Source organism: Aptenodytes patagonicus, chromosome 1 (genome assembly GCF_965638725.1).
Source record: "Aptenodytes patagonicus chromosome 1, bAptPat1.pri.cur, whole genome shotgun sequence".
Taxonomy (NCBI): Eukaryota; Metazoa; Chordata; class Aves; order Sphenisciformes; family Spheniscidae; genus Aptenodytes; species Aptenodytes patagonicus.
Window position 1 is genome coordinate 76,326,373 of NC_134949.1, and position 25,937 is coordinate 76,352,309.

At 41.9% G+C, this 25,937-nt stretch overlaps 1 protein-coding gene across 1 annotated transcript in view; it reads left to right on the forward strand.

The window, feature by feature from the left end:
• The window catches only part of IRAG2 (inositol 1,4,5-triphosphate receptor associated 2), a 43,434-nt gene that overhangs the window by 11,946 nt on the left and 5,551 nt on the right, over positions 1-25,937 (forward strand). The window contains exons 12-33 of the mRNA XM_076343299.1: positions 1,667-1,726; positions 1,835-1,899; positions 1,983-2,082; positions 3,657-3,803; positions 4,109-4,210; positions 7,653-7,816; positions 9,431-9,545; positions 9,986-10,148; positions 12,979-13,040; positions 13,956-14,021; positions 15,007-15,115; positions 16,266-16,413; positions 17,224-17,305; positions 20,824-20,870; positions 20,954-21,018; positions 21,145-21,261; positions 23,392-23,474; positions 23,612-23,684; positions 24,486-24,540; positions 24,627-24,654; positions 25,214-25,354; positions 25,793-25,927. Of these exons, the coding sequence (XP_076199414.1) occupies positions 1,667-1,726; positions 1,835-1,899; positions 1,983-2,082; positions 3,657-3,803; positions 4,109-4,210; positions 7,653-7,816; positions 9,431-9,545; positions 9,986-10,148; positions 12,979-13,040; positions 13,956-14,021; positions 15,007-15,115; positions 16,266-16,413; positions 17,224-17,305; positions 20,824-20,870; positions 20,954-21,018; positions 21,145-21,261; positions 23,392-23,474; positions 23,612-23,684; positions 24,486-24,540; positions 24,627-24,654; positions 25,214-25,354; positions 25,793-25,927 (2,127 nt within the window). The remainder of the gene's footprint in view (positions 1-1,666; positions 1,727-1,834; positions 1,900-1,982; positions 2,083-3,656; positions 3,804-4,108; positions 4,211-7,652; positions 7,817-9,430; positions 9,546-9,985; positions 10,149-12,978; positions 13,041-13,955; positions 14,022-15,006; positions 15,116-16,265; positions 16,414-17,223; positions 17,306-20,823; positions 20,871-20,953; positions 21,019-21,144; positions 21,262-23,391; positions 23,475-23,611; positions 23,685-24,485; positions 24,541-24,626; positions 24,655-25,213; positions 25,355-25,792; positions 25,928-25,937) is intronic.

Genomic DNA, 25,937 nt, shown 5'->3' on the forward strand with positions numbered 1-25,937 from the left:
GGTGTAATTATCTAGTCTTTGCTGAGGAGCGAACATTTCTGATGTTGTTTTTAAACATGTATTTTGTATTAGAAAACAAAGAAATAAGACTACATAAGGGTGTTGGCATTCTCTGGATTCATGAATTATGCGAATAGCTTTCTAGGCTAATGAAGCTTCTATTTAGTAGAACGTGTTCTAAATCAGCTGATGAAATATTTGACTATTAGGCTGTCTGCAAAAATGAGTGCAGCTGAAGTCAAATAGTGACAAGACAGAACCTAACTTCAGTGTGATCCAGATGATAAATTTGTAGCTGAGTGGTTTTTAATAGGTGGGTTGTTTGTGTTTTTTTTTCCCAGAAGCAGCTTAAGGGCACAAATGAACTAACTTTTTTAAAAATAGCTTTCACTTTCTCCTCCTTGAATGATTCAAAGCTTTTGTGGCCTCTGTAGTATCCTTTTATTTTAAAAAGGCTTTTTTAGTCTATTGACTAAATGGGTATTTTGAAAGCAGACTGCTAGATTGCATGTTCTTGTAGATAAAGGTGACTGGTTTGTATAATCTTGAAGAAACTGGTGTGGAAAACTGACTTTGCTTGTTGGTATTAGGATCTGTGGGATAAGGGTTTACCTGTAAGCTAACAAACCCCTCTCATAGCTCTTTATCCAAAGGTAGATTGGATAGGACTGATGGTGACTGAAAATTATTATGGCAGCCTTTCTTTTCCAGGCCTACAGAAGGTATGTGAAGATAGAAAACACTAATTTTTTTCCTTTAAACCTTCAGCACCATACATCAGTTGTCTCTGCCAAGGCTAGAAACCTGGTTCTATAACCTTGCTTTTCCTGCTTAGCTTTCTGTGTATTTCGTCTCTCTCGAAAACCTTAACTATTTTTAAAGAGGAAGAGTAGGAAGAAGTCATAAAAGGGGTGAGAGGACCAGAGCTCCTACTTGAAGTTCCTGTTTTCTCTAAGAAATGCTCTGCTTGTCTGTGCAGTGTCTTCTACTGTAATGGCATAATATGACTGAAGCCCATTGCTAGTTTGTGATGTTAAGAAAGCTACTACTTTTACTAACTCCTCAGTCTTACCATGAGGGTTGATACATTCTCTATCAGCCCTTCCATTAGGTGGTGTTTAATGTGCAGAGCGCTACACTCCGTGCCTTTAATGATGAAAACTAATGACAGTAAACTCGGAATATTGCAACTTGTTTTAAGGGTCAGTTGGGATTAAAACTTGTGCCAGGCATAATATAGTCCAGGTTTTCAGCTAAAACTAGAGTGCTTCTGTCTAGTTTAATCTGCTACTGCTGGTACAGAAGCCAGGTAAGTAATAAATTAAAACACAGCGGCTGGAAAGAGGTTTTCTGTCTCCTTAATTTCAGGAGTTACACAGAAAAGGTCTTCTGAGTGCTTTCTGTGTTAGCCAATATGCAATGTAATTGATTGTATTCTTTTAAATTTGCAGCTATTTTTATGTTATGTAATTAGGTTGCTGCTCAAACCTGAATCGTACAGCTTGCTGCTGTAATGCCTACATCATTGTAGGTATAGTGTATATAGATTGAGTATAGTGTTATTTTGGTTACAAAGCATCATAGCTGTAAGTATTACAAATGCACTTCAACGTGCTAGTTGTTGGGTTGTGTACTTCAAAGGTTCTTTTCTCCACAATCTCTGCAGAAGGAGCAGGACATCAAAGAACTGAAGTTAACCATTGTGGAGTGTTCCTCAGTAATAGAGGTATGGGACCGAGCTGAGTTTTTGACTATGTGAGGGGAAAGCATGTATATCCTATGCTTATTCTGCATGACAAACTAACACTCTAACCAGGTCTGATGTATGTTTTAGACTTTGCGGGCAGAAAAAAATAAGCTACTGGAGAACATGCAACACATGCAGCAAGAGCTGATCTCGTGAGTATTGTGAACAAGTCCCAGGAAATGCAGTTCATCAAAAGTCAAAAAGGGCTGATACTTTTTTTTTCTGCTTCTTTTAGAAATGGGTTGAGTTTCCCATTGTTGTGTAAATTAAACAGTAATCTTCCTGAAGAGACAAATTCACTGCACTGTGAACTGGAACTTGCTCAGTCTTCTGAGGTATGAATCAAATCTTTATTGACTCTCATCCCAGTTGTCTTGCATCTGTAAAGGAAGAACAAAGCTCATTCCCTGTAGATCATTAGATAACCCTGGAATTCAAAGCCGTTAATCCTAGCACGCAAGCGTAAATGTGAAGGTTACAACATTATTCCAAGTACATTGGAGAAAGTCCAAAACAAAACACTCAGATCTAAAAAATGAGACCTACAAAGTAAATCTGGAAGAGCTAGGGTCATGCATTTAGCTGGCAGAAGAGCAAACTGATGGGAGAAGATATGAGTTTTCAAATATATAAAGGCTATTATGCTGAAGAAAGTCTGTTTCTTCTTGTACTGCCTACACCAGACATGAACAATGATTTTTCAATTGCAGGAGGGGAGACTTCTTTTTCCTTGAACTCTAATGTAGTGAAAAAGAAAATTAAGCATTAGAGTAAGCATTTTGACAAGGTTGTAGAATCTTCATCTAATTTATTCTTTAAAACTCTGATAAGCATCTGTCTGTAGGTACCATTCCCTTGCCCCTCAGCAGGTGCAATGGAGACTGATCTGTCCAGCTCTTTTTTTTCTGAGGTCTTTGGATAGTGACTCAGAGGAGGACAGGAGAAGCACCCTTCTGATGAATCTGGCACAGGCTGACAAAATCTTAGCACTGCAGCTGAGCCTGTTGTTTTGGAGTTGTAGTGTCCCCCGTATCCTCTGCAGAACACCCGGCAGGTGGTTTGGTGACTTCTGGGAACTATGCTTTTGATCAGACATGCGTCACATAACACTGGAAGTTTGGTCTCTACTTTACTGTTCTCATAGCTTTACAGGACTCCAATGGAGAACTACTGGAAAAAAACAATTTACGTGTACATTATGGTTTTGGTTCAGATTTTTATCTGAGCTATTCTGTGCCCATTTCCCTAAAGACATTCCATGGAGTCCCATCCTTCCTTACAGTGCTGTCTTCCCTCTAGATGCAAGCTCTGCAGCAGAGCTGACGAAAAACCACTGCAGTAACATATATTTGTTTTGTAAGACCTCACTGTGCTGCTACTTGCTTTTGTAAGTGGTGCACTTGCAACAGGAAAAAAAAAAAAATCTACTAATGGACTAAAACTACAGGCCCAGAAACGAGAGGTATACTTAGCTAGGCAGCTTTTTCAAAAGTAATGTATTGTCCCCTACTGCAGCTCCCCACAGCCACAGTGAGTCACTGTGTTTACCTCTCAAATGCTGTAATGAGACACGATTCTACCAAATCACCTGTAAAGCAAATAAGGGCTCTGCTTATTCATCACTTGGTAAAGCCCCTTCTGAATAAAGATAACTAATTATTGACTTCCTCTTGCCTACTTGTGACATGAAAATTTAGATTGGATCACTCAGCAGCTTGGCTGGTTTGCTTTTTTAAATCCCCATGATGTGATGGTTTTGAAAAGCTTTTACAAGCTTCAAGTTTCAGTAGCTCTGACCTTCTGGTAAATACAATGCAGGGATACTTCAGAAAAGTCTAAATGTCACTGATGCTGGCTTGTAATAAGGAGATGTCAAAATAAGCTAGATGGCTCTTCCATCTTTTCAAAGATTACCAAGACTGAATGGACATCCCTGGATGAAACACTGGACCGTGAAGTGCTGTTTTTGCTTCAGGGACCTGAATATGTGGGAGAAAAGTTTAAGGCTATCATGCAAAACCTGGTCAGTGGCAGAGCTTATATGAACAAGGATCGGGTCTTCTATCAGGCTTTTAATTAGGATTTCTCCAAGCATTGATAATCAGATCATGTTTCCTCCTATTGAAAAAACAAGAATAGCTTCTTTTGGGGGGGGGGGGGGGGGAGGCGCGGGAGGGGCAGGCATACTTTAGCAATATCACTTGGCACCTACTCTAACACTAACTTATAACCTGGGTAATTCTGGGCAGCATTGTGTCAGACTAGTATTAGAAATGCCAGGGTCTGGAGGGGGGGTTGATGTTTGGTTTTGGAGGGGTTTTTGTTTGTTGTTTTGTGGGGTTTTTTTGTTTTGTTTTTCAGCAAGAGGAAGCTTCTGAAGCAGAGGAGCTTGTCACGGCTTCTTTACAGTGGGTAAAAGATCCTGATGTGAACATGCAACAGGGCTGGGAAAGAAAACTTGGGGTAAGTAGCTGTTTCTCTGAAGCTATTTTATGAAATAGTGCGGCTGTGCAAAAACTTAAGGTGGGTATCTTACTGCTGCATGCTATTAATTACTTGAGATCATAGCAGTCCATTTGGGGGTCAGAGATGGCTGTATGGAGAGAAATATCTTTTGTAGCCTTTTTTTTTTTGAGGAGGAGGAAGGGGATGACTGTTTTTCGCTTAAATGCTGTGCTTTTCCTGACTTGTCTTGTGCAAGAGCTCACTGTTAAAACTATGCTTGAAGGAAAGGGTAGACGAAGCAAGGTGATTTGAAGAGGAAAATGAGGTCTGATGGCCATGTTATATTGTATGAGCTATGAAGCTTTTCTGCCCACTGCATGTTTCTGGGTGCCTCGAGCACCCATTTTCCCCTGTGCTCTGAATCTGACTATGGTAGTGGATGGCTTCACCATCAAGAGGAGGAGGGAGGTGGCTTTATATAACCAGATTTCCAAATCAAAACCTTTATAGGGTTTGCTTTCTTTTGAAAGGCAGTGTGTTCTGTTTTTGCTGGACATACTTGACAGGAGAAGTTTCTACAAAAACATCTTTTACAACTTAATCTTGCATAACGTATTTTTACTACTCCTCATACCTCTTGTGAGGCTTGAAAGTAAAGACTTTTGCTCAAGGTAACTGGCAAAAATAACTTCCCCATGTGGTAGCTGCAGTCTGTGGACACAACTCAACTCTCTTGCTCCCTCCTCCCCTCCCATTTAACAGCACGGTTTCTAAATTTTCATCGTACTGAATGTAGCTTTTTCTCTAACCTGGTCCTTGTTACTAATCTGTTGTTGGGAACACTGCTACAGAAAACTCCACCAAACTGTATATTAATGCTGTCTTTCAGCTCCTTAATAGATGCAAAAACCCTCAGTTCATCCCACTTGGGTAATAGCAGGTGGCACCACAGTACCTGCTGCTTTAAGCTGTTAGCTTTTAAGCAGAAAGCTACTTTTCTTTTCCTCTAGTGCTGCAAAATGTTGTAGCTGGCCCTCTTCATCTTTCCTGAGCAGGCAGGAGCAATCATTGGAGCCATCTAGTCCTGCAGCCAGCTTTTCTTCTTTTTTTTTTTTTTTTTTTTTTTTTTTTATGTAAACCCTGAAAGCTTCCCCTCAGAGAAGGTGTAAGCGTCTCAGTCTCTTCACCCTGGTGTGACTTTGGGTAGACTGTAGGAAATTGCTGGCTTGTGCAGTGCTGTAAGTTTTTGATCTTGACTAAAAACTTCTCCCTTCAAAGCTGTCACAGCTGAAAAACGCTTGTTAACTTACCATTCACGTTAGGATCGTATTCCTGTTAAACATGTGAAGCTAAAAACTTTTGGTGTGGGTGTTGGAGTTGATCGTGGCAAATGAATCCTATTCTGGCTTCTAGAGAGCAATGCATTTGGAAACTAAGCTAACCGAGAATCAAGGAAGAACAAGATTCTTTAAACATAAAAAGTCCCACCCTTCTGGGACCTGTGGGGATGGGAAGTGACTTCATGTCAAATGTATTGTCTTCATCTAGCTAGAACAAGCCAGATATGTGGGAAATAAGGTATATGGAGCTGAACAACAATAGATCCAAAAAAAAGAAAGATTCAAAGTAGCTTCTTCCAGCCTCAGAGAAAGCTTTTGTAGAAAAATGAATTAAATCTTGGACCATGCACTATCACTTGAAGCCTAAACACTTCCCCACCATTTCCTGTGAAATATATTATGGACATGTTTTGCTGGGGTTTAGTATTTAAATATGTTTTAAAGTATATTACACAAAGTAAACTTTAAGTGTGCCTGTGGTTTTTTTGTGTATGTACATATATTTAAACATATATAGATGGTGACACTAAAAACTCTTTCACCCTTCTCCTGCTGGAAGATAAGACTGGCACATGTGTCCTGATAAGCCTATACCACCTACATGTCAAACCCGTGTTATTTCTAAAAGCAAGTGCTGCCTGCCTTGGCTGAGAAACTGATCTTCAGGATGTGGGCATTTGCACATGGTCACATCTCACGTCATCCCAGTAAACCTATCAAGCAAAACTGCTCAGGCTCTCTTTTTAATAGCATGATACTTGATGTGCTACTCTTTTTTGTTTGAAGCTCGTGAACAACATTAGACTCTAACTTGCAAGCAGGTAACATGGCCTATATTTGTAGGATTGATGTTTTCCCCTTTGAACTAATGTAAAATCCCAGAAATATGAACCTCATTCTTACGTGACCTCTGTTTGGCTCTCATTAAGCATTCTTTAAAAGCTGACTCTATTTTGTATGTTCAGCTGAACAAGGTCAGAGAAAGAGGACTGGATTCTTCTTTCTCAGTACTTTATACTGCAAGTCACTGTTCGGAGAAATACAGAGGATGCAATGTTACTTAACACTTCATTTTTACCATCTTCCCCTTTTGCTTCCTACAAATCCGAGGTAAAACTGAAAGCCTTTGTCACAGGGGTCATCCCTTGGAGAGATTTAATCTGCTAGCCATGTATGACAAACTGAAATATGGATTTATTGGGTTTTGGATTTTTTTATTTTATTTTGCTGTAATACAAACTCAAATTGGTGCCAATGGGCCTAGTTGTACTTTGAGGAAAGGGCCACAGAAGTCTAAATTATCAAGTTTAGGGCTTCCTGCAAGATGGTCTATTAAAACTTCCCCTTATAAAATATGGGGTTTTTCTTGCTGTATCTGAGCATCTTGTGATGGAGGTTTTCTGGGGTAAGTTGTAAAGACTCCCTCATGCACCATATAATCTTCTGCCACACCTGCCATAAATACTTGCTAACAGTATAGTTGTTTTACAAGGGATAAAAAGGAAGAGGACTATCGGTAACCTAGATCTGCACAGAAAGAAAAGCTGAGTGGCTTTTGCTTAGAAGTAACCTTCTGAAGTGGGAGCCATTTGTCAAGTTGAACTAGCATATAGAAGGCTTACGTTTTCTTGTGCACACTGTTATGTGTTGCTCAATTTTTTTTAAAAAAAAAAAAAAAAGTCTTAAAGTACTACCCCTTGGAAGGAGTCTAGCCTGTCTGTCCCCACATCCCGTCAGTTTCAGGAGTAAGAAGGCACAGGTTTGAAGTTTAGATAGCTTTGTTAACCTATTAGACTGCATGAAACATTGTTTTGTACAAAACACACTCCCGTTTCTCCTTTATAAACTCTTCCTTATTAAACTGCATTTTTCCTCATTTTTGTTTTCTCTTTTTCTCTCTTCCCCCCCCTTTCCCAACCAGATGCTGTGTGAGTAAATTACAAAATATTGTCAATCATCCACCTTCTTTATTGCTGATAGTGTTGGATGTAGGTGATGATACTAAATGGTGGAGCAGGGAAATCAATTCAAATTGTAAATTGGGGCTTTGGCTTACTTTCTGGCTCTCCGGCTCTGCTCCTTATCTAACCACATGGCAACTCAGTTTCAAAATTCTACAGGTTCTCAAGCAAGAACTAGGAGAAAAAAGACACCTTTGGATCCAGAAACTTAATCTCTTGGAAAAATACAAAGAATCCCTAGATAAGGAATTTATTCGAATGGCAGGCAACCTGAGGAGAACCAAGACAGAGCAACTTCACCTAAGGAAAGAGCTCTCTGCTAGGTACCCCTTCAAAGCACGTGTGTCGTCTTTGTTTGTTTGGGGGTTTTTGTTGGTTGCTTAGCTGTTTGGTGGGATGTTTTGTTGGGGTTTTTGTCCTGTGGAGCAAAGTTTTTACTGAATTCTGAAGACTTTTTTTCACAGAGGAAATGATCTGCTGTTTTGGAGAGTGGATCTGGGTTTAGCATAACGTTTACACTATGTGGGAGTTAAGGTTTGCGTATGAAGTAAAATACGATCTTGGAGATGTCTTTGAAAACACCAGGGAGACCACAGACTGAGCAGTTAAAACAAGAGGGCACTGCCTATCTAGCAGGTGCAACCATTAAATAAACTGCTGGTTTTGTGTGAAGCAGAAGACCCGTAAAATATGTCTGCAAGTATTATTGCTTTGGGAGACAATTGCCAGCCCCAGATGATTTAATGTCTCAGTTTCTCAAGGGTATAGCTTCAATGAGTTATCTCATTAAATATGAAAATGTAACTTTAAATTTTAGTTTATTGGCACCATGGTTCCTTGCTACGAGTTTTGATGTTACAAATATGGCAGCAAAAGACAGCAGGTGTAAACCTCTGCCTGCCCGCCCGCCCTCCCTCCTCCCCTCAGACGTTCAGGAAAGTAGCTAGTCAAGGGGTTTTTTGCCAGAACAACTAATCTGAATTTGTTGTCTCTAATGGAACCCAGGCTTACTCATAGTGTCAGCCTTCTGCTATCCTATGCTAAATGTAAATTTTTGCACGCATGCCTTTACCTGGGTTTGGGGTGTAAGCAGCTTCCCAGGGCTTTGCATCCCTGAGAGCTAATGTGGAGCAGTCATACTGCACTTCTGCTTGACTTATCTTCCACTTAACTTTGTTAATGTAGACCTCCCACATGCTCTCCCTTCACTCTGAAGAGAGCTGATAAAAATACTGATGGCTTGGTTTCTTAAAGCTGCCTCTCTGTAACAAAATTGTTTGTGGTGGTAGCAACAAGAAAAAAAAATTAAGGTGAGTTAGAGAAGAAACAGGCAAAGTGTTTCTGCAGTGGAAAAGAAGGGGTTCCTTGAAAGCCATCATCTTTAGCACTGGTTCTGATGGCATCTGCTTGCTGTCAAGTGAAATACCCTCTGAAACACTGGGAAACTAATCCAATGAAGCTGTGTATCTGCAGTAATAGCTCCAGGATATCTTTTCTAGAATGATTGACTCTATATCCAATTACTATTTCTCCCAAACCATGAGACATTGCATTCTTTTGATCAAATTGCAAAAGTTTGCCGCACTAAGCTCTTGCTCTTTGAGAGTTCTCTGGATATTCCACAAGCTTCCACTATGGTACCCAGCTGGCTGAGGCTGGCACAGCCATTGCACTGTTCAGCTGGGGAGAAACCAGGGAAAACCTCCATCCCCTTTCTAATTCTGGAGCTGCTATAGAAAAGCCTTGTCTTGCTTACTGGGTTGAATTGTGCTTAGCAAGAACAAAGTCCCTGGTGCTGGGTCCAGGGGAGCTGCAATATGTAACAGCTGAATGTGGTTCTTGATGCATGTGTCGACAACTAGCATGTGTCATCTCCTGGGCATGCCTGCTCTAAAACGTCAGTAACAGATTATGGTTTCTGCTCTCTCACCCCATAGGCAACGTGAGATAGAAACTGTCAAACAGTTACAAGAAGAAATCGCTGGCCAGGCTGAAACCCTTGGTTTAGAGCTGCAAAAAGCTACAAAGCAGCTTGAGGATGCCAGCAAACAGGTAAGGGACAGTCTAGTTCCTTCTATGCAGGAAACAAGCAAGCAGATGCAAAAGGCTACGTACAATGCATCGCAGCTCTTGGGAAAGGAAATCGCGTGTTCAGAATGGAGTGCCTCATTGCAAAAGTGGAACCATCAGAGGAAGTAAAATTTGAGGGGGTGGTGACAACAGTTTGCTGATGAAAGAGGCAGCATTGCATATTTGTGGTGGCTTAAAAAAAAAAAAAGAAAAGAGAAAAAAACCCACCAAAAATAGCTTCCATACACAGTCCACCCCAACATAAAAATGCAGAAGTTCAGAGGGAGCTTTATCGCTTCCTGAGAAAGAACAGATGCAGTTTGGTTTCATTTACATGAACTGTAGAGGCTCCTTGTGTTAGCCAGGCTGCTTTATGGTTTTTTTTCATTCCCTTTTTTTCTTAAATATTGTTTTGTGCTTAGGCGGAGGATCAAGTTGAAGCCTTTCACTCTACTTGTGAGGAAGCTGCATCCTTGAAATGCAAGTTAGAGGAAGCCATTTCTGAGCAGCAAAAACTCAAGGATGTGAATGCAGCTTTAACAAGCACTTGCCAGTTGCTCCAAGAAAAGGTGGAAGACCAGAAAAGTGAGTAACTACTGGCAGTGTGCCAGCATTCACTCTTGCACGGGCAAATCCTTTATGGTTTAGTTACGGCAAAGGGGAGTAGGACTGATCTGCAGGTCATCCGGTAAAATGCTCTGTGGAAGTTTGGGGTTTTGGGGGGTTTCTTGGTTTTCTGTCTGTCTATTTTTCCTTCTCCTTTAAGAGATCTGCAGCCATGGCATCTGGGCTGAGAATCAGGTGGGATCCCAATGAGTGAGTGTTGGGCTGGACCAAAGCTGCAGAACCTGCTAACAAAATCTCCAGTCCTAGGAGGAAGGGTTAGTAGGGTTAGCCACTTCATGGGTGACACTGGCACTGAAGGTGCTGTTCCCACACCTGAATAGCCCACTTTATTCCTAACAAAGTCATCCCTCTTTCTTAAGCTTCCTGCGCCAAATAGACCGGATTTTTATGTTCTGCATTCTGCTTGCTGCTTGTATTTGCTTTGTGTTTTTGAATAACTGCATGGTATTAGGCTGTTCTCTTTAGTAGAAAGCAGTCGTGTCGTTGCATCGTACACATGCAACTTTTTGCTACAGAACCATGGAAACTTCATACTACCTCTTGCTCACTTGCTAACGCCAACACCTCCAAAGCTTGGGCAATTAAAGAATGCAGTGGTTTGATTCCAGCACACGTGGCTTTTTCTTTCCAAATTCTGGAGTGCGTATCACTTCCTTATAGGAAAAAAAATTGACTGAAGCCCACTGAATGTTTGGCCTCAGGCATGCATTTTCCAGGGCAATGTGACTGATGCTCAACATATATGTGCATTGTAAACAACTTTATGTGAAACTACGATTTGTCTTGTAGGAAAAATTACATGGGACCCTTAGCCTTGGCTCTAAGGCACAACTGTTATGCACTGATGTGGCAGAAACAGCTTCAAGGCTGTGCTTGCTGACTTCTGACCAGTATTTTGGCATTGTTCACATGTGTGTGCACTCATGTTGCTTTCATGCTTACTGCTTCCTTCAAACTGTGGCGTTGGTTTTTTAGCAAGAGGCATAACAATGGAAATAGTGTGTCATTTTCCAGCTCTGAAGAGAGAAAGCTCTTCTGCAAAGTGAGCTAGAGTAAATGAAAAGAGAGAGAACCCTAGACGTGGAAGAGACTGATGCCACTGTGACTCAAAAAAGAAAAAAAAAAAAAATTAAACCCAAAGAGACCCCCCCCAAAAAACCATCATCACCCTGAAAATGGCTGAGACTTTGGCTTTAAATGACTCCAGGTAGTTTGCAGAAATCTTTCTGTAGATAAATAGAAATAAACTGGTAGATGTGTAGAGAAGTTGCAAAGTGTTATGAAGAACAGGGCTGACAAACAAGGATGGGAGTGGGGGAGGACAATGCTTTATATTGGTTCCTGCAGAAAGCCAGACAGGTCTAGCGCCCCTTCTGACTGAAGGGCTGGGCTGTGGTCTCTTCCCCATGCACCTACCTACTCCATTCCCCTACTTCATCCCACCTGCGTGGTAAGAGATGAGAAGTTAGGGAACCTGTTGGCCAGGGAAGCTACTACTCAACCTAAGTCAGCCTGGCACAGCTCCTTTTATGTTTCAGATGTCTAATCGTGCCTTGCCACTAATAGCTACAGCCCTCATCCAGTGAAAAAGCTGAACAAGCTACTGAGAGCTGCCTTCAATTTTTGCTTGGGCACTGAAGCGACAGTGCTAATGAAATCTCCTTTCACCACCAACCCCACCCATTATTAGCTGTGGTATAAAAGCTATGATAGACTTATATCAAGGTAGAAGTCATCAGAGGCAGGCCCTGGCATTACCAAGAAAGAATGTTTCTAAGTATAACATAAAGCCCATCGACTTTAAAACTTCTGTGCAGGATATCAGATTGGAAGGACAGAAGGTTCTCTTCCAGTAAGTCGTAATGGAGTCATCCATTTCCACAGGAAACTGTGGCACCTTAATGCTGATGATGTGGGGAAGCATTGCCCCCCCTTCATAGCATGGGGCAAGGTAACCACAGGGAAGAAAAAAAAGTGCCCAGTGTTTTCTGTAGGGTGGAACTCTCAAAACAAAATGCACTTTTAAAGTTTTCTTTCCTATGAAAAACTGTTGTAGGTATAACTAGACTAAAGGAAAGTACAATGGGTTTGTGATCATAGAATCATTAAGGTTGGAAAACCTTAATGATCATCGAGTCCAACCGTCAACCCAACACCACCATGCCCACTAAACCATGTCCCTAAGCGCCTCAGCTACACGTCTTTTAAATACCTCCAGGGATGGGGACTCAACCACTTCCCTGGGCAGCCTGTTCCAATGTTTCACCACTCTTTCAGTAAAGACATCTTTCCTCACGTCCAATCTAAATCTCTCCTGGCACAACTTGAGGCCATTTCCTCTCGTCCTATCGCTTGTTACTTGGGAAAAGAGACTGACACCCACCTCGCTACAACCTCCTTTCAGGTAGTTGTAGAGCGCGATAAGGTCTCCCCTGAGCCTCCTCTTCTCCACGCTAAACAGTCCCAGTTCCCTCAGCCGCTCCTCATAAGACTCGTGCTCCAGACCCTTCACCAGCTTCGTTGCCCTTCTCTGGACACGCTCCAGCACCTCAACGTCCTTCTTGTAGTGAGGGGCCCAAAACTGAACACAGTATTCGAGGTGCGGCCTCACCAGCACCGAGTAGAGGGGCACGATCACTTCCCTGCTCCTGCTGGCCACACTATTTCTGATACAGTGCCCTTCAGGACTGTCTCCCTGTGATAGGCAGGTTTAAAGACACTATAACATCTGACTACTTGTTATCAAATTATAAGGAACCCTGTAAGACTTGTAAATGTGTCTTCATAGCAACTGCTAATGCACTGAGATGGGAACTGCTTCAAAGGCGACTCTGTGAATTGCTGTGTCAGGTATGACACTTGTTTGGTGGGAGAAGAAAAGGTAGGCTTGCACAGGAGGTGCTCTGGTGGAAGGACATCTACAGCTCAGATGAACTGCAAGTAATTTGGCAGCATCTGGTTTCTTTCTTTCTAACGTACGTAACTGTGGAGGCAGTAAACTGTATGTACTGATCTGCACGTTATTATTTTCCTTCTTCAGCCTTTGGGAAAAAATGGGCCAGAACTTACAGGTGTGGTGTTGGTCTTGGCTGTAAACCATTGTCGGTGATCATATCAAATGGGGCTGAGGGAAGCTTTCCCTGATGCATTGGTGTGATCAGCCCTCTCTTCTGCAGACAGTCTTGAAAATAAATGTTTAAAATCTTGTTATAAAATATTTTTCGGTATCCAGACATTAGAATAGGCAGTGAAACAGTTATTACCTTTGTGCCCCTCTGTGGAAATATGTTGGAAATTACATAACTCTGGAGTGCTTTGCTTTGAATAAAAATACTTCCCTCAAGTTTGGAAGGGGGTGGAGGGGGCGATATTGTGGGAAGGCTTTTTTTTTTCCCAACTGGCTCTAGTAAAGAACGCTATAGCTCAGGGTCTGAACGGTCTGGTTTTAACATAGAATAACAAGAAACAGAAGATCCTAAAATGTATCCTAGGCTGTAACAGGGGCATCAGAGGAGCAGAATCAAAACTGTGGACCAGCTGCATGAGAATAAAACTTGTATTTGTGCATAAAGGTCTGCAGAATTAAAGGTTGAAAGTAGCAAGGGGAAACAACTGCATAGTCTTCCTGATAGCTGAAAATAGTTCAATTAGAAAGATAAAATTCCATTTTGTTCATAATCAGTAGTAGTGTTCCTTCTCTTTTTTACCTTTTTTTTTTCTTTCTTCTACGTCTGCCTGCCTTAAACTATTTCTCTATTGCAACAGTGCTGTGCAGAGTTAGAATCTGACTACAGTCTGCTGCCCACAACAGCTGAGACGGTAAAAGGGAAGGTGAGTGTGCTTGCTGTGACCATTGCTGAGCCTGTTAAAATGTGACACTAGTTTTGTTTGTTCTTATTTTTTTTTTTCATGACCTGAAGGAAATAAACAACTTTTCCTTGTGATAAACTTTGGCAAGTTAAACATTCAATAAAAATAATTTGAGATACATATTTACGTATCTATGCATGCACATGTATACATATACAAAAGTATATTCAAAACCTTATTGCAAAACCAGTTTCCTATTGCTTCTGAACAGTCACTGTGACAAAATACAGGTGTTTGATAAATTGCATTTTGAGAAGGATCAGAGGCTGAAGATGGGGCTACATCTTCCAATTTATTTTTCATCACTTTAGAAACATTAGGTCAAAAGCAGCTGTGTACGTGTTGCTTCAGAAGTTTCCTCTAGCCATCTTCAGATTGACCCCTCTTCAGCTGTAACCAGCAAGCAACTGGTGTGCATGCAGGGGATGGTGGGGGCAGTGCTTTGTCTCCATGCAGCCGAGCTGGAGCTGCCCTCCTGCTCCTGCTGAGGGAAATCTGACCTGTTTAGCAGGTGCTGGACACTGGGTGAACGTTCCCCTTCTCAGTCTGTCCAGTTAGCTTGGCTTGGCTGAAAGGGGATTTTTTTTTTTTTTCAATTTATTTTTTGTTTGTTTTGTCTTTCATGTGTTTTGTTGTTTTGGTGGTGGTTTTTTTTTTTAGTTCTCCTGTCCTGCTTATCTTGCCCGGTTTTGTAGTATCTAGTTCCAGACCTAGCTTGAACCAACACGTCTGTTGCAAATGTAAAGTTGAATTACTCTACCTCTTCCTGTATCTGTTCCGCCCATTAAGGATATGAGCTTTTCTAGACTAAAAAGCAACAGATGATGTATTTGTATAATTGTTAGTATTACATTATGCAGATGCAACTGCGTGTGTGTGGGGAGTTGGTGGCATTAATGTATTCAGTGTGATTGAACAACAGCAGCACTTTCTATTTTTCAATTAGTATCTCCGTTGCTCTAAACGACTGTGGAGTGAAGGATCCACCTTGTGCACTGAACTTCCTAGGACACTGCCTTCAGATATTTCATACTGGCGTAGTACACCTCTGCTAGGTAAGACCTGGTGATGGCCATTTTTCTGTGTCTCTCCTGAAATATAGGAAGAGTTGATAGAACAGCATCAATGGTGCTAAATGTGCTGGTAAAGTGTGGAAAATCTATTGTTGGCTTTAGCATGTAATCCATGAGGCTGAACCATGGTTATAATGCTTGCGATGAAAGGCTGGAAAAGGTGGCTGTCTGTCAGCCTAGCAGGAGTCCCCGAAAGCTTAAGGAACCATTGGTATAAATCATACATCCAAGTATATTCCTGGCAAGATACTTGCCAGTCTGGATCAAGAGGGCTTGAGTTATGTTCTTCCCATTCACTCTGACTGGCACACACTGAGATAGCAAGCCATGTCCTGCTGCTTTGCTACTGAGCTGAGGTCAGTCCCGGTTTAAAAACATGAACGGGTAACATAGCTACTGAGGATCAAATAATTGTATTTGTTGATTTCTCCTGCATTAATAAGGTGTTCATACTTTTCTGCAACTCTCAAGCCTTATGAGTATTAAAAGCAACCACGGACAGATACGCATCGGAGGGCCGCAGAACTGTAGAGCGCATTTGGGCTTTTATAGACAAAGCATTTCTTCCAGCAGTAAGCTGGTACAACACAGAGTCTCTTCTCACACACACTATAAAATGCTCAAATGTAATTCTACGCCATACTGGGGGAAATGGAAGAAGATCTTGCTTGACTGCACATGTTCCTTATAAGAGCGCTCTGCTGCTCTGAAAGGGCTGTTTCAGTGGGTCAGCTCGGAGTGTTCTTGCAGCTTGCTGTAATATCACTATCCAGCCACAAATAAGGCAGGTATTCTCGGCTTGCACTGATCAAGTATTGATACAACAAAGAAGATCTATTTCCCAGCATTCTCTGCCACACAAAACAATTCACTACAAACAAAGCTGTCCTACGTGGAAGTTTCTATAACCTGACTGATGGAAAATCCCCATCCCCAGGTGCTGCACACTCTCCATCTACAAAATATGTTAAGGCCGCAAACTAACCCTTTCATACACGATGGAAGCTGCCTTATTATACATCCGTATTTGGTTGGTCTGCTTCTTGATTATTTTAGTTAGTCAAAAATTGACATGTGACTAAATCCAACTTTGCCAATGACCGCCACTCTTCACACTTGTCTCTCTTAACAGATGCTCTGACCTTGGAAACCTCATGCCCAAATAACTTTCCTGTGCACGGCTGGGATTGGCCTTGTAGACAGAGCTCTGGCAGCTGCACGTTTGAAAGCTGCGATCTGGGACACGTGTCTGCTTCAGATGTGACGTCAGTGGGGTGCAAGTAAGATGGCAGAATAACCTCTTTGCGGTGAAGGGCAGAAGAGTCCACGGGACCTAGCAGGTTCCAAGGGAAAGCTGTATCCCCAGCACGTGCTGAGTTCAACAGCAGAGCATCTCTTACAGGAAACACTGGAGACTCGGTGGTCAGCTAATGGTGTTATGGGGTAACACTTCTATTCACAAACATAGTATTAAAACTTTTTACTGAAACTGTTGGTATGACCACCAGCCAAATACAGTGACGGTGTTTCCCTTTCATGCTGGAGAACTGAGGCATGATGTAGGCATTCTTGTGTCTATTTCCAGTATTTAACTCACAACTGACACTCCCATTTAGTGGCCAAAATCCTATTGGCTTTGAGGAGTCACATTTTTCTTGCAGAGTGTAGAGCAGGAGTTCTGAGGTCTTTGCTTATCAAGCTGCCTCCTTAGTTCAATCTCTATTTTAAAGAACTGCTTAAGATTATGAAAGCTAGCTAACCGTTGTCAGTGAATATTTTAAAAGATAAGGGTGTTCCTGAAGATGCAGAGGCAGGCAGTCTGCAGCAAAAGACTCAGCAGCTCTTGAAGCTTTTGCCACTGGTTTTCTGCAGAGCTGTGCAGTGTGGAGGAGGTTGGGAGAAGGACTGGTGGTGGTTGTTGCTGTTCGGGGGAGGAGGGATTGATGGTAGTGATGAATTTGTCTTTCTCCGAGAGACCAGCTGTCTGACTATACAGATAGCGGTGACTTCAGTTGTTATGTGGTTAAGGAAAATGGGCAATATATCTCACTGTTGTTTGGGCAATATGCAAATAAAATGTGTATTGCCAGGTGGAAAATATGCTCTGCTGGTAACTATACTGATGCAGACCTTCCTGTTTCCATTACAATGATGGACTCTTCACTTACGGAGGTGAGTGCTGTCTCTGATGCCCGAGATCTGGTTTTGAATGGGTTCAAGCATTTACTGCCTTACTCGGATCCAGATTGAGCAGCCATAAATCAGCACTGCTCCAAGGTGAATGAAGCTGGCATCAGTCAGCAGGGTGCTGTGACATCTTGTTCTGTGTGGGGTAGTCCCTTCTATTTGGGCACGTTTCTGGAATACTGTAGTTATAGACCTAAATGTCTTGATGTTCAAGTGCATCTGGGTCATGCTTTTAGCTGTATTTTAAACACGGTTTCAAGGCTTGAAAGAGTGCTGTTTCTGCAGGAATACTCAATTCTGCCAGGGAAGTCTGAGTGATTTCATTCTCTTTATCCACCTGCAAGAAGCCACAGGATGTTTTAGTTGTGAATGCTGTCTTTCTCTGCACTTTCTCCCGCGGCTACCACGTAACAGCTGAAAAATGACTTCTTTGCTGTATGAAAACTTTCCTTCAGCTGATGTGCTCAGATATGCTTTCACTGCTGTATTGAATCCTGCATCTACAGTTTTGAGCTGTCAGTCGGCTTTCTCGTGGCAACAGCAAGATGAGCTGCAGCTCAGCACACCTAGTTGTGCTCTGTGCTCAGTGCCACAATACTCACTATTGAAATCTAGACCTCAGCCCTGCCACACGGGGTTTCTAATTAGCTTTACAGACTCCAGTATTGGCATTGGTGGTGGTGATGATGGAATAATATCGGTCAGTGGTTTCTGTGAACCTGGAAATAACCTTTGCAAGACTAATGAGCAGGCAACCTCAGACCTACACTAGCTGGTGTGTGGTACCTTCAAGTGCAGCAGTTGTCCGGTTGTAGTGGCAGATCAAAGCAGAAAGTGCAGTGAGGGTAAAAAGTAAGAGTGATGGAGACTGCCTGTGGTTTCGGCACACTGCTCGGTTGGGGTAGAGCAGGTGTGGAACTCCTAGCTTGGGCTGCTACTACTTAAGCTACCTTAAAGAGGATAATCTTAAGGGCTCTTGCTTTACCCAGTCCTTCTGGAAAGTCACAGCCTTGCAAAGTTGTCCTTCATTGCTTTCAAACTTTCTGTAATTCCAGCTGGGCTCAGAAATGTCATTTTCCATTTTTGCCTTTTTTTATATAAACTTTCCATGTGAATATTCTAGAGGGGGAAAATTAAAATATTAAAGCTTGCCCCTGTGAAAAGGCAAACAGGCTGTGTCCAGTATCTATTCTAAAAACTATGACGTGCAGCAATATTTGAATAACCTTGTTTAATAGGAAAAGTCTCCCTAGTGGTGTGGGGTTTTTTTTTTTAATACACTGTGGTTGCAGATGCGTTTGAGCAAATCGAGCCCTTCAGCATGTAAGTAACTCAAATTATTTTGTCAAAGCGTTGTCACCATAGGAGTTTAGGGGCTATTTAATAAAGGAGCTCTTGTGAGAGCCAGATGAAGCTTAGGCTTTTTATACTTGTTTTGTATGTTTTTCTACAAATATATTTTTATATTTTATGAATATAAAAGTTGTATCACAGTCTAAAAGCCAGATGATAGGCCTTTCAAATGTTAATGCTTGTTTGGGAGGAGTTACGCACGACTGTGGCCAGAACTTGTCTGCTGTGATAGATTGGATTACTATGGATTATCCTTGGATTATTATGCTAATCGAAGGGATGGAAGGGGAAAAAGTAATTAGGATCGTACTGCAGGATCTTCTTTGACACAATCCTTTTATTAGGAAGAAGAACCATTCTCTAATGCCCTGTGGAAACAGATTTTTATTAGGAAATCTAGAATGTGGGGTTTTGTTGTTGTTGCTTTCTCTTGAAGTGTACCCTACGCAATCCATGGCAGCTCACAATCCTAATAGCCAGCATGGGGTTTTAAAAACTGAATTGAGGATTTTCCTTCATTGCAAGCAGAAACCACTGACTGTGTGATTACCTGGGGAGGGAGAGGGCATGCAGAATAATGTATTGCTTTAGTCAGTTCCAGGTGATGCAAGGTTTTTTGTTTGGTTGGAGGGGGTGTGTGTGGGGGGGGGTGTTTGTTTTAAAAGCGCTTTAGATTTCTTTTGTTTTCATTCCAACATGCTATTTATTCTCACCTTCTCCTTCTCCAATACTCCTGTAGACCTAATGGCTTGAACAAGGCAAATACAATGCTGTACTTCCTTAAGCTTAATAGAGAATTCAAATAAGAATAAAAATAGCCTGGATTTGCATTAGAGGAAACATCCAGCTGGCTGGGGCAAGGCTCTGTGAGTGCAGTCAAGCTCTGATGGGTGGAGGAGTGGAGAGGAGAAAGAAGGCACTTGCTGATGCTGGGAGCAGCCAGCTGCTCTCAGGAGTGACCGGGGGGCCTTGGTCACCTCCTTTTCAACTTTGCTGAGTTTCCTGGGTCCTTTGAGGATGTTTGAGGGGGAAGGGAAGACACCAGAACATAGATGATCGCTTGCTGATATGGTTTTTCTGTTGTGTCCCCCCTGACTTCAGTAGTGTTCTTGGACACTTGATACGTAGGGAGCTACCCAAAGGTGGCTAGTCTCATACCTTCTCTGCTTAGAGATAGGTTGGGGGTGTGTGTGTGTATTCAGCGCTCCTCTTCAGCAGTGGGTGGAGTTCATCACAAGTCATTGCTGACTTAACCCTTTAAACCTCTGTTTCACCCTGTATTTTCACCCATAAAGAGAGACCAGTCTATCAATTGAATAAGCAAGCTGGAGTTATCCAGGGTGAAATGAGGAAGAGGGATATTTCCCGTTCAGTATATCTCCCTTGTCATATTAAAAGACTTAAGAGGATGTTGGTTTCTCTCTGTGATAAGACTCGGGTCCGGAACCGCTCTGTAGCGACTAAAGGAACATGAGCAAAACTACGTACCAGCCTTTAACTGCTGAATTCCTCTCTGCTCTTTGCATACAAAGGAGGAGGCCTGAAGCCTTCTGAACTGGCTAGGTGTAATTGTTAATTATAATATCGAAAACTAGCGTCATTCAAAGACACATGCTAAAATGTACAACGCAACATGCAAGTTTTCTGTGTTCCGAATCATCTGCTCGGTCGAGCTGTTAATAGTAACGCTTTTTTTACCTAAACAAGTCTGTCATCTATAGCTGAGTGAAGCTCTGTGCACCTCACTTGTGGGGTCTGAGGTCAAGACCTTGAAAATGGATATATCTTGATGCACAGCATTAAGATGGAACAGTGGTGTGGTAACACGTGGGTCGGTCATTTGAAAATGTGCGTTAGAAGCAAAACATGAAGTCAGGAACCAAAATACATCCCTAAGTATGATATTCCTGAGATGAGATTTCTGCAGAAACATAGTTATTACTCCTAATGATGATAAGATGCTAAGTTATGTACTATATGTATGGGTGGCTTTAGACTAGCAGATGAATCTGCGTGCACTTACCATCTAGTTCTTCACTGCTGAAATAACTCGGGCACAGCTGGGGGAATTATTAAAACTTTGATATACAAGTTTTCTACTCGCATGGCAACCCTTTCCCTGATACTAATCCTTCTCTCTTTCCATTCAGATTGACTGTGCAGAGCCAACACTACCAGCCAGTCTGATCCCATCCAGGTCAGGGTTTGTGCAAGCTTTTAAAAGCCTTTATCAAGATTGTATAATATGGATGAGTATCTGAAAGAATTTTATTTTGGCAGTGATCGCTTAACTTCACCCCAAGAAGTTCTCGCATCCTCTTTGGAAAGCACTGCACCAGTAACGGGTAAGCCCTTAATTTGGGGCACAGATGTGTGAACTTTTTGCACTGAAAGTCTTGAAAACAGTTATGCTCAAGTCTGCGCACTTACTGAACAGTAAGAGCTCTGTCTTCTGTTGCCTGAATTTACAGGCTGCCTTGTTATGGAGGACAAATCACCCAAGTGCTCATGTGAAAAAGAGGAAGATGTGCCAACTTCCGTAGCAACGGACAAAAACAACGATAAGGATCCGTCTGGTCCTGTATCAGGTACAGTAACTGCTGCAGCGCGCTGGCATTCATGCAGCAAGGAAACAGCTTGCTTCCAGCACATCTTTGAAGTGAGGAAGCTGAGTAAGAAAAATAACTTAATGACAACTTGTGATTTTTCTGTTGTTCAACATACTTTTGCCTGTGAGTGCTCTCAACCCTCCCTGAAACTCTGAGTAGGAATAAGGCTTCACCTACTTGCAGGAGGCCGGTAGCCTACAGCACTGCAGGAGGTAAACATGAAATAATTTAGTGAAATCTTGATGCTTGCTCAGCTGGCAAAACATTGTGTGGGTGCTAAACCCCAGGCAATTTTGGGAGGAGAGAGAGAGAATGTTTTCACGGCTTTAAAAAGTTTAGTGACACAGTTAGACTAAATAACGCTTTCCTCTCTTTCAAAACTGATGCTCATTGTACAAGCTGGGATGGGTCAAGAAGAGCAACGAGGATAGAGGCCTTTGTGTATGGTTCTGTCTCTTGCTATAGCCATAAACACCCAGGAGAATTATTCTTACCAGATCTGCTGGTGCTTCCTCCATGTTAAAAACTAAAAGCAAAACAAAACTGGAGTATGCGTACACAGTGTGTTTAAGCTATTTTTAAAAAAAGCTGATTTGAATAAGCAGCACAGAATACGTGCGCATGCTTGCTTGTAACCATTTTTTAACCTTTACCTAAATATAAGACTTCTTGTCATCATTTCTTGTTTGGTTTTCTTTCTTTAGAACTATCTTCCTGAAATCTAATTCAGTCCCCTCACTTAAACGTATCTTCTTTCTACTAATTTGCCTCCACTGTTAATTTTCATATGTGGTCTAGGTGCCTTTGGCAGGGAGGAAACAGATACACAAAACAGATCAGAAAGAGTCCAAGTAGCTTTAAAGTCTGAGAATCCTGCTGCCTGTTGTACATCTCTGAATAGAAAGTGTTTCTAGTATTAGAACGGAGACACTGATGAATCTCCACTTGTGGTTTTTGCGAGTACCACACAATGTCTTCTAAAGGTGCTTGGCAGCCAGGTCGGATCCCTGCAAAAATCAGCAGGGACAAAAGGCAGTGCTAAGTAGAGGTGGTTGTTCATGTGAAGGATGAAAAGAGAAAGCACTTCAAACCTGAAGGTATGTGGGTTTGGTTTTTTTTTTCCTGTGCCATTTCTTTGGCTTGCATCTGCGTGGGTGACTGTGTATGACTACATAAACAGAAAAGAAAAAAAAACCTTCTACATGTTCTAAAAGGTATAAATAGCTACCAGAGTTACTGCTACACAAGAAACTAGTGTGACTTTCAGACTTTCTTCAGTTTCTTAAATATTTTCCTTTTTAAATCCTTTTTAATAGCTGTCTTCCTGGAGGTTATTTTTGCCTGCTTTAAAGCTTTTCTAAATTGCGGCACTTGAAAGTTTGTGTTGCATTTGAACTGGCATAATCAGTTCCTGAGCTTATCAGTTCATCACCACTCATCTTCTGGGAAAGAGTTATTTTGTTGGCTCTATCAGCACCCTGCTAGTCCAGTTTTTAGGTACAAAGGACAGTCTACGTGTCAGACTATGTCTGAAGCTTATGGACACCTGAAATACCACAACCGTATGCAACTCATGACCTGGTTGTGCTCAAGCTCCTCTGTTACGGCAGCTGAAGCAACATCTATTTCTTGACTTCATCTGATATCCCATAACATGAAAGAAGAGAATTGCAAATACTCATCGCTTCTCCTGTTAGTTTGTGCATGGGATTCTTTTTACATACTCCTGTGCTCATAGAATTCCAAATAAAAATTAATTCTAAACTGTCTCTTTAAACAGCAAACAAACAAAAAAACCCCATGCTGGTAGAAAAATAATGAAATTCATTTATCCAATAAGTCTTGCAACTACAACCAGGAGTCATATTCTCACATGTAGACATGTAACACTTCTTACTGGGATTTTTTCCAAGCCAAACATAATTATCATCACACTTCTTCCTTTATGTCTTTATAGTGTTCTCTGCTGCTGCCTCTCCTTCTTAATGCCCTCTCTTGACACTTGCTGCAGTTTCTCTTAACCATGTTGGTCCACGGCTAGTACACTGGGTGTTGGAGGCTTGTTTTGTCTTTATTGTTACACTTGGTTTTGGGAATGTTTCTCCACAGGAGCGGGTCTGACCGAGAAGGAATTCTGCCCCATGATGAAAGAACACAAAACCGCATTTCAAAACATTTTAAAGCAAGACCTGGTAAGAGTCCTAGTGACAGTGAAACAGAACTGCTTTGGCTGAGCAGTGACAAAGAAAAACACTGCAGGAGGGGACAGGCCCCTCCAGTGGTGGTGTGGCTGTTCCCGTGCTATAACTACTCTCTGATATGCCTTTAGGAGGTGGACCAGGAAAAGAAAAATAATAAAGAGCAGAGTGAGGAAGCACCAGCTGTGGTTCCCAGTAGGAAAGGTAAGAGGCTTTTGCTAAACGCATTCGTCTAACTCACTGGAGTGCATGCTTTGGTCACTTGTGTCAAGACCTGTGTAAAGAGGTGCAGAGAGCTGCCTGCCCTACAGCAATTATTATGAGAGGGTTTTGTTTTAAGGAATAGTAGCTGCAGTTAGAGATCAAAATGGATTAGCAGTGGAGAGAAGGAAAATGTTATAATGCAAAACCCGCTTCCCTGATTTCTACAGATACTGATCTAACCAGCTCCATCTTCCTCTAGACAGGAGGGAAAATTTCTTAGGAGTTGCAAAGGACTTGGGATATTTGAAACAGTTTTGGCACGCCTGCTCTCCCCAAAGATTTGTAAAGCAGCATCCTCTATGCTAGCTAGAGCTTGGGGCAATAAGATATAGATAAGCAGGATGATGTTTCTACTGAACTGTGCTTAGACATCTCTACTCTTCTCATCACCTCACCTTTTGCCTTTGGACTTCACTAAAAGTTAGTGATGTAACATCCTGAACCTACGGGCTGGGGACTTAAACCAAAACCTATAATTAACCATTCCTGTACTAATTAAATGCCAGTTGAAGCCAGCTAACTAACTAACTCTTGGGGCTTTGTACAAGTGACAGTGCTGTGCTGTCTTACTGACACTAACCCTAATGTACTCTGAGGTACACAGATTGTTTTCACTGGCAAGAGCTTAACACTGGAAATCTTTAACAGTGGCTTCTGTTGGAGCTTAAAAGACTTTCACAAGCTGTTTTGGGGAGGCTGTTCTTTCACTTTTGTCTGAGAACTTTTCTCCTCTCTTCTCAGGGAGTTCACCCACTGCAGGTGGCATTAAAGCAGATAAAACAAAGCAAAATGAGCCGTAAGTGTTTTGACTTTCAATGATCACCTGCAGGTATGAACTTAAAGCTGCAGCCTGTTACATGATAGCTTCTTCTTATCCTACAGTGACTCTCCTAATGAGAAAGAAGTGGAGGTAAGTCTCGACTGCTTGTATCCTTAAGTATCTCAGACAACAGAAAGATCTTGTCGATAAGCCCTGATTAATATCTCGTCCTATATAAAAGAATGATGTTGAGTAGCTTAAGCTGGATGTATAGGTAGGCTTCTGAAATCTGTCTTTCCAAGCCCAATGGAAATTTTGGAAGGGATGGGATGGGAAAAGGTGGCCATCTGTAAAACCGAACAAAAGATTTGTTACTATTAAAACATTTGTTTGCAAGCTTGAAGGAGCATAGCTGTGACCTCCTCCCAGGCAGAATGTGCTGATTTAAGAGAGTTTTGTCAAAAGACGCAGATGGCACACTGCGTGCTGCCAGGATATCACCTGTTCCGGTGGCAGATAATTTCCCCCATCGCTACACATGAGGAAGACTGGCTTTGTGGCAGTGGGCCGTGTTTGCTTTCTCTTCTGTATCTCTCCTGTAACTTTGTTCGTGGGGTATAGTCCCAAATGTCATGTCAGTATCCAAATCTACTTTAAAAGCTTCTGCATCACTTGGATTATTCTGAAATCTTTCCCTCTCCCACAACAGGCTGAATTTCTGAGGTTGTCTTTAGGTTTTAAATGTGACTTGTTTACCTTGGACAAGAGAGTGAGGCTTGAAGAAAGGTCCCGAGACTTGGCTGAAGAAAACTTGAAAAAGGAGATCACAAATGCTCTAAAGATGTTAGAGGTTAGTATTGGCCAAGGCTGGTAGGTTGGATGGGATGAACGGTTGTGAAAGTTTCTCTCTCAATACGTCTGCTCTTAGGATGCGCGTGTGCGTGTAATACGTTATAAGCAAATCTGAACAAAGTTCTTAAGTGGTGCAGTTGAAATATGAGACTTGGCATTTGAGGGGTAACCTTCATCTGAGTGTATTGTGCACTCAGGCAGTGGGGAATTTTTCTGTTGCCTGGCAAGAACCCTTGTCTTCAGCTGATTTTTATGCTAGGTAAACACAAGTCTCTGCCCGCTGGAGGTCTGCATCAAGTTACACTGATTGAGGATGTTGGATGTTGATCTTTTGACTGTGTGGGCATGAACACAACCCCTCACTGTCATCAGCTGGGTTCAGCCTTCTTTTACTACTAACAGCTCACACTGCTTTTCCTACCAATATGCCTCTTAGGCTTTAGCTCCTTTGTGTGAAGAAGATAACCAAGCGCAAGAGATTATTAAGAAGTTGCAGAAAAGCTTGCAGTTCCTTAGCCAGTATGCAGCCCGAGTTGCCAGTAGAGCAGAGATGTTGGGAGCTATTAATCAGGTAACTGTTT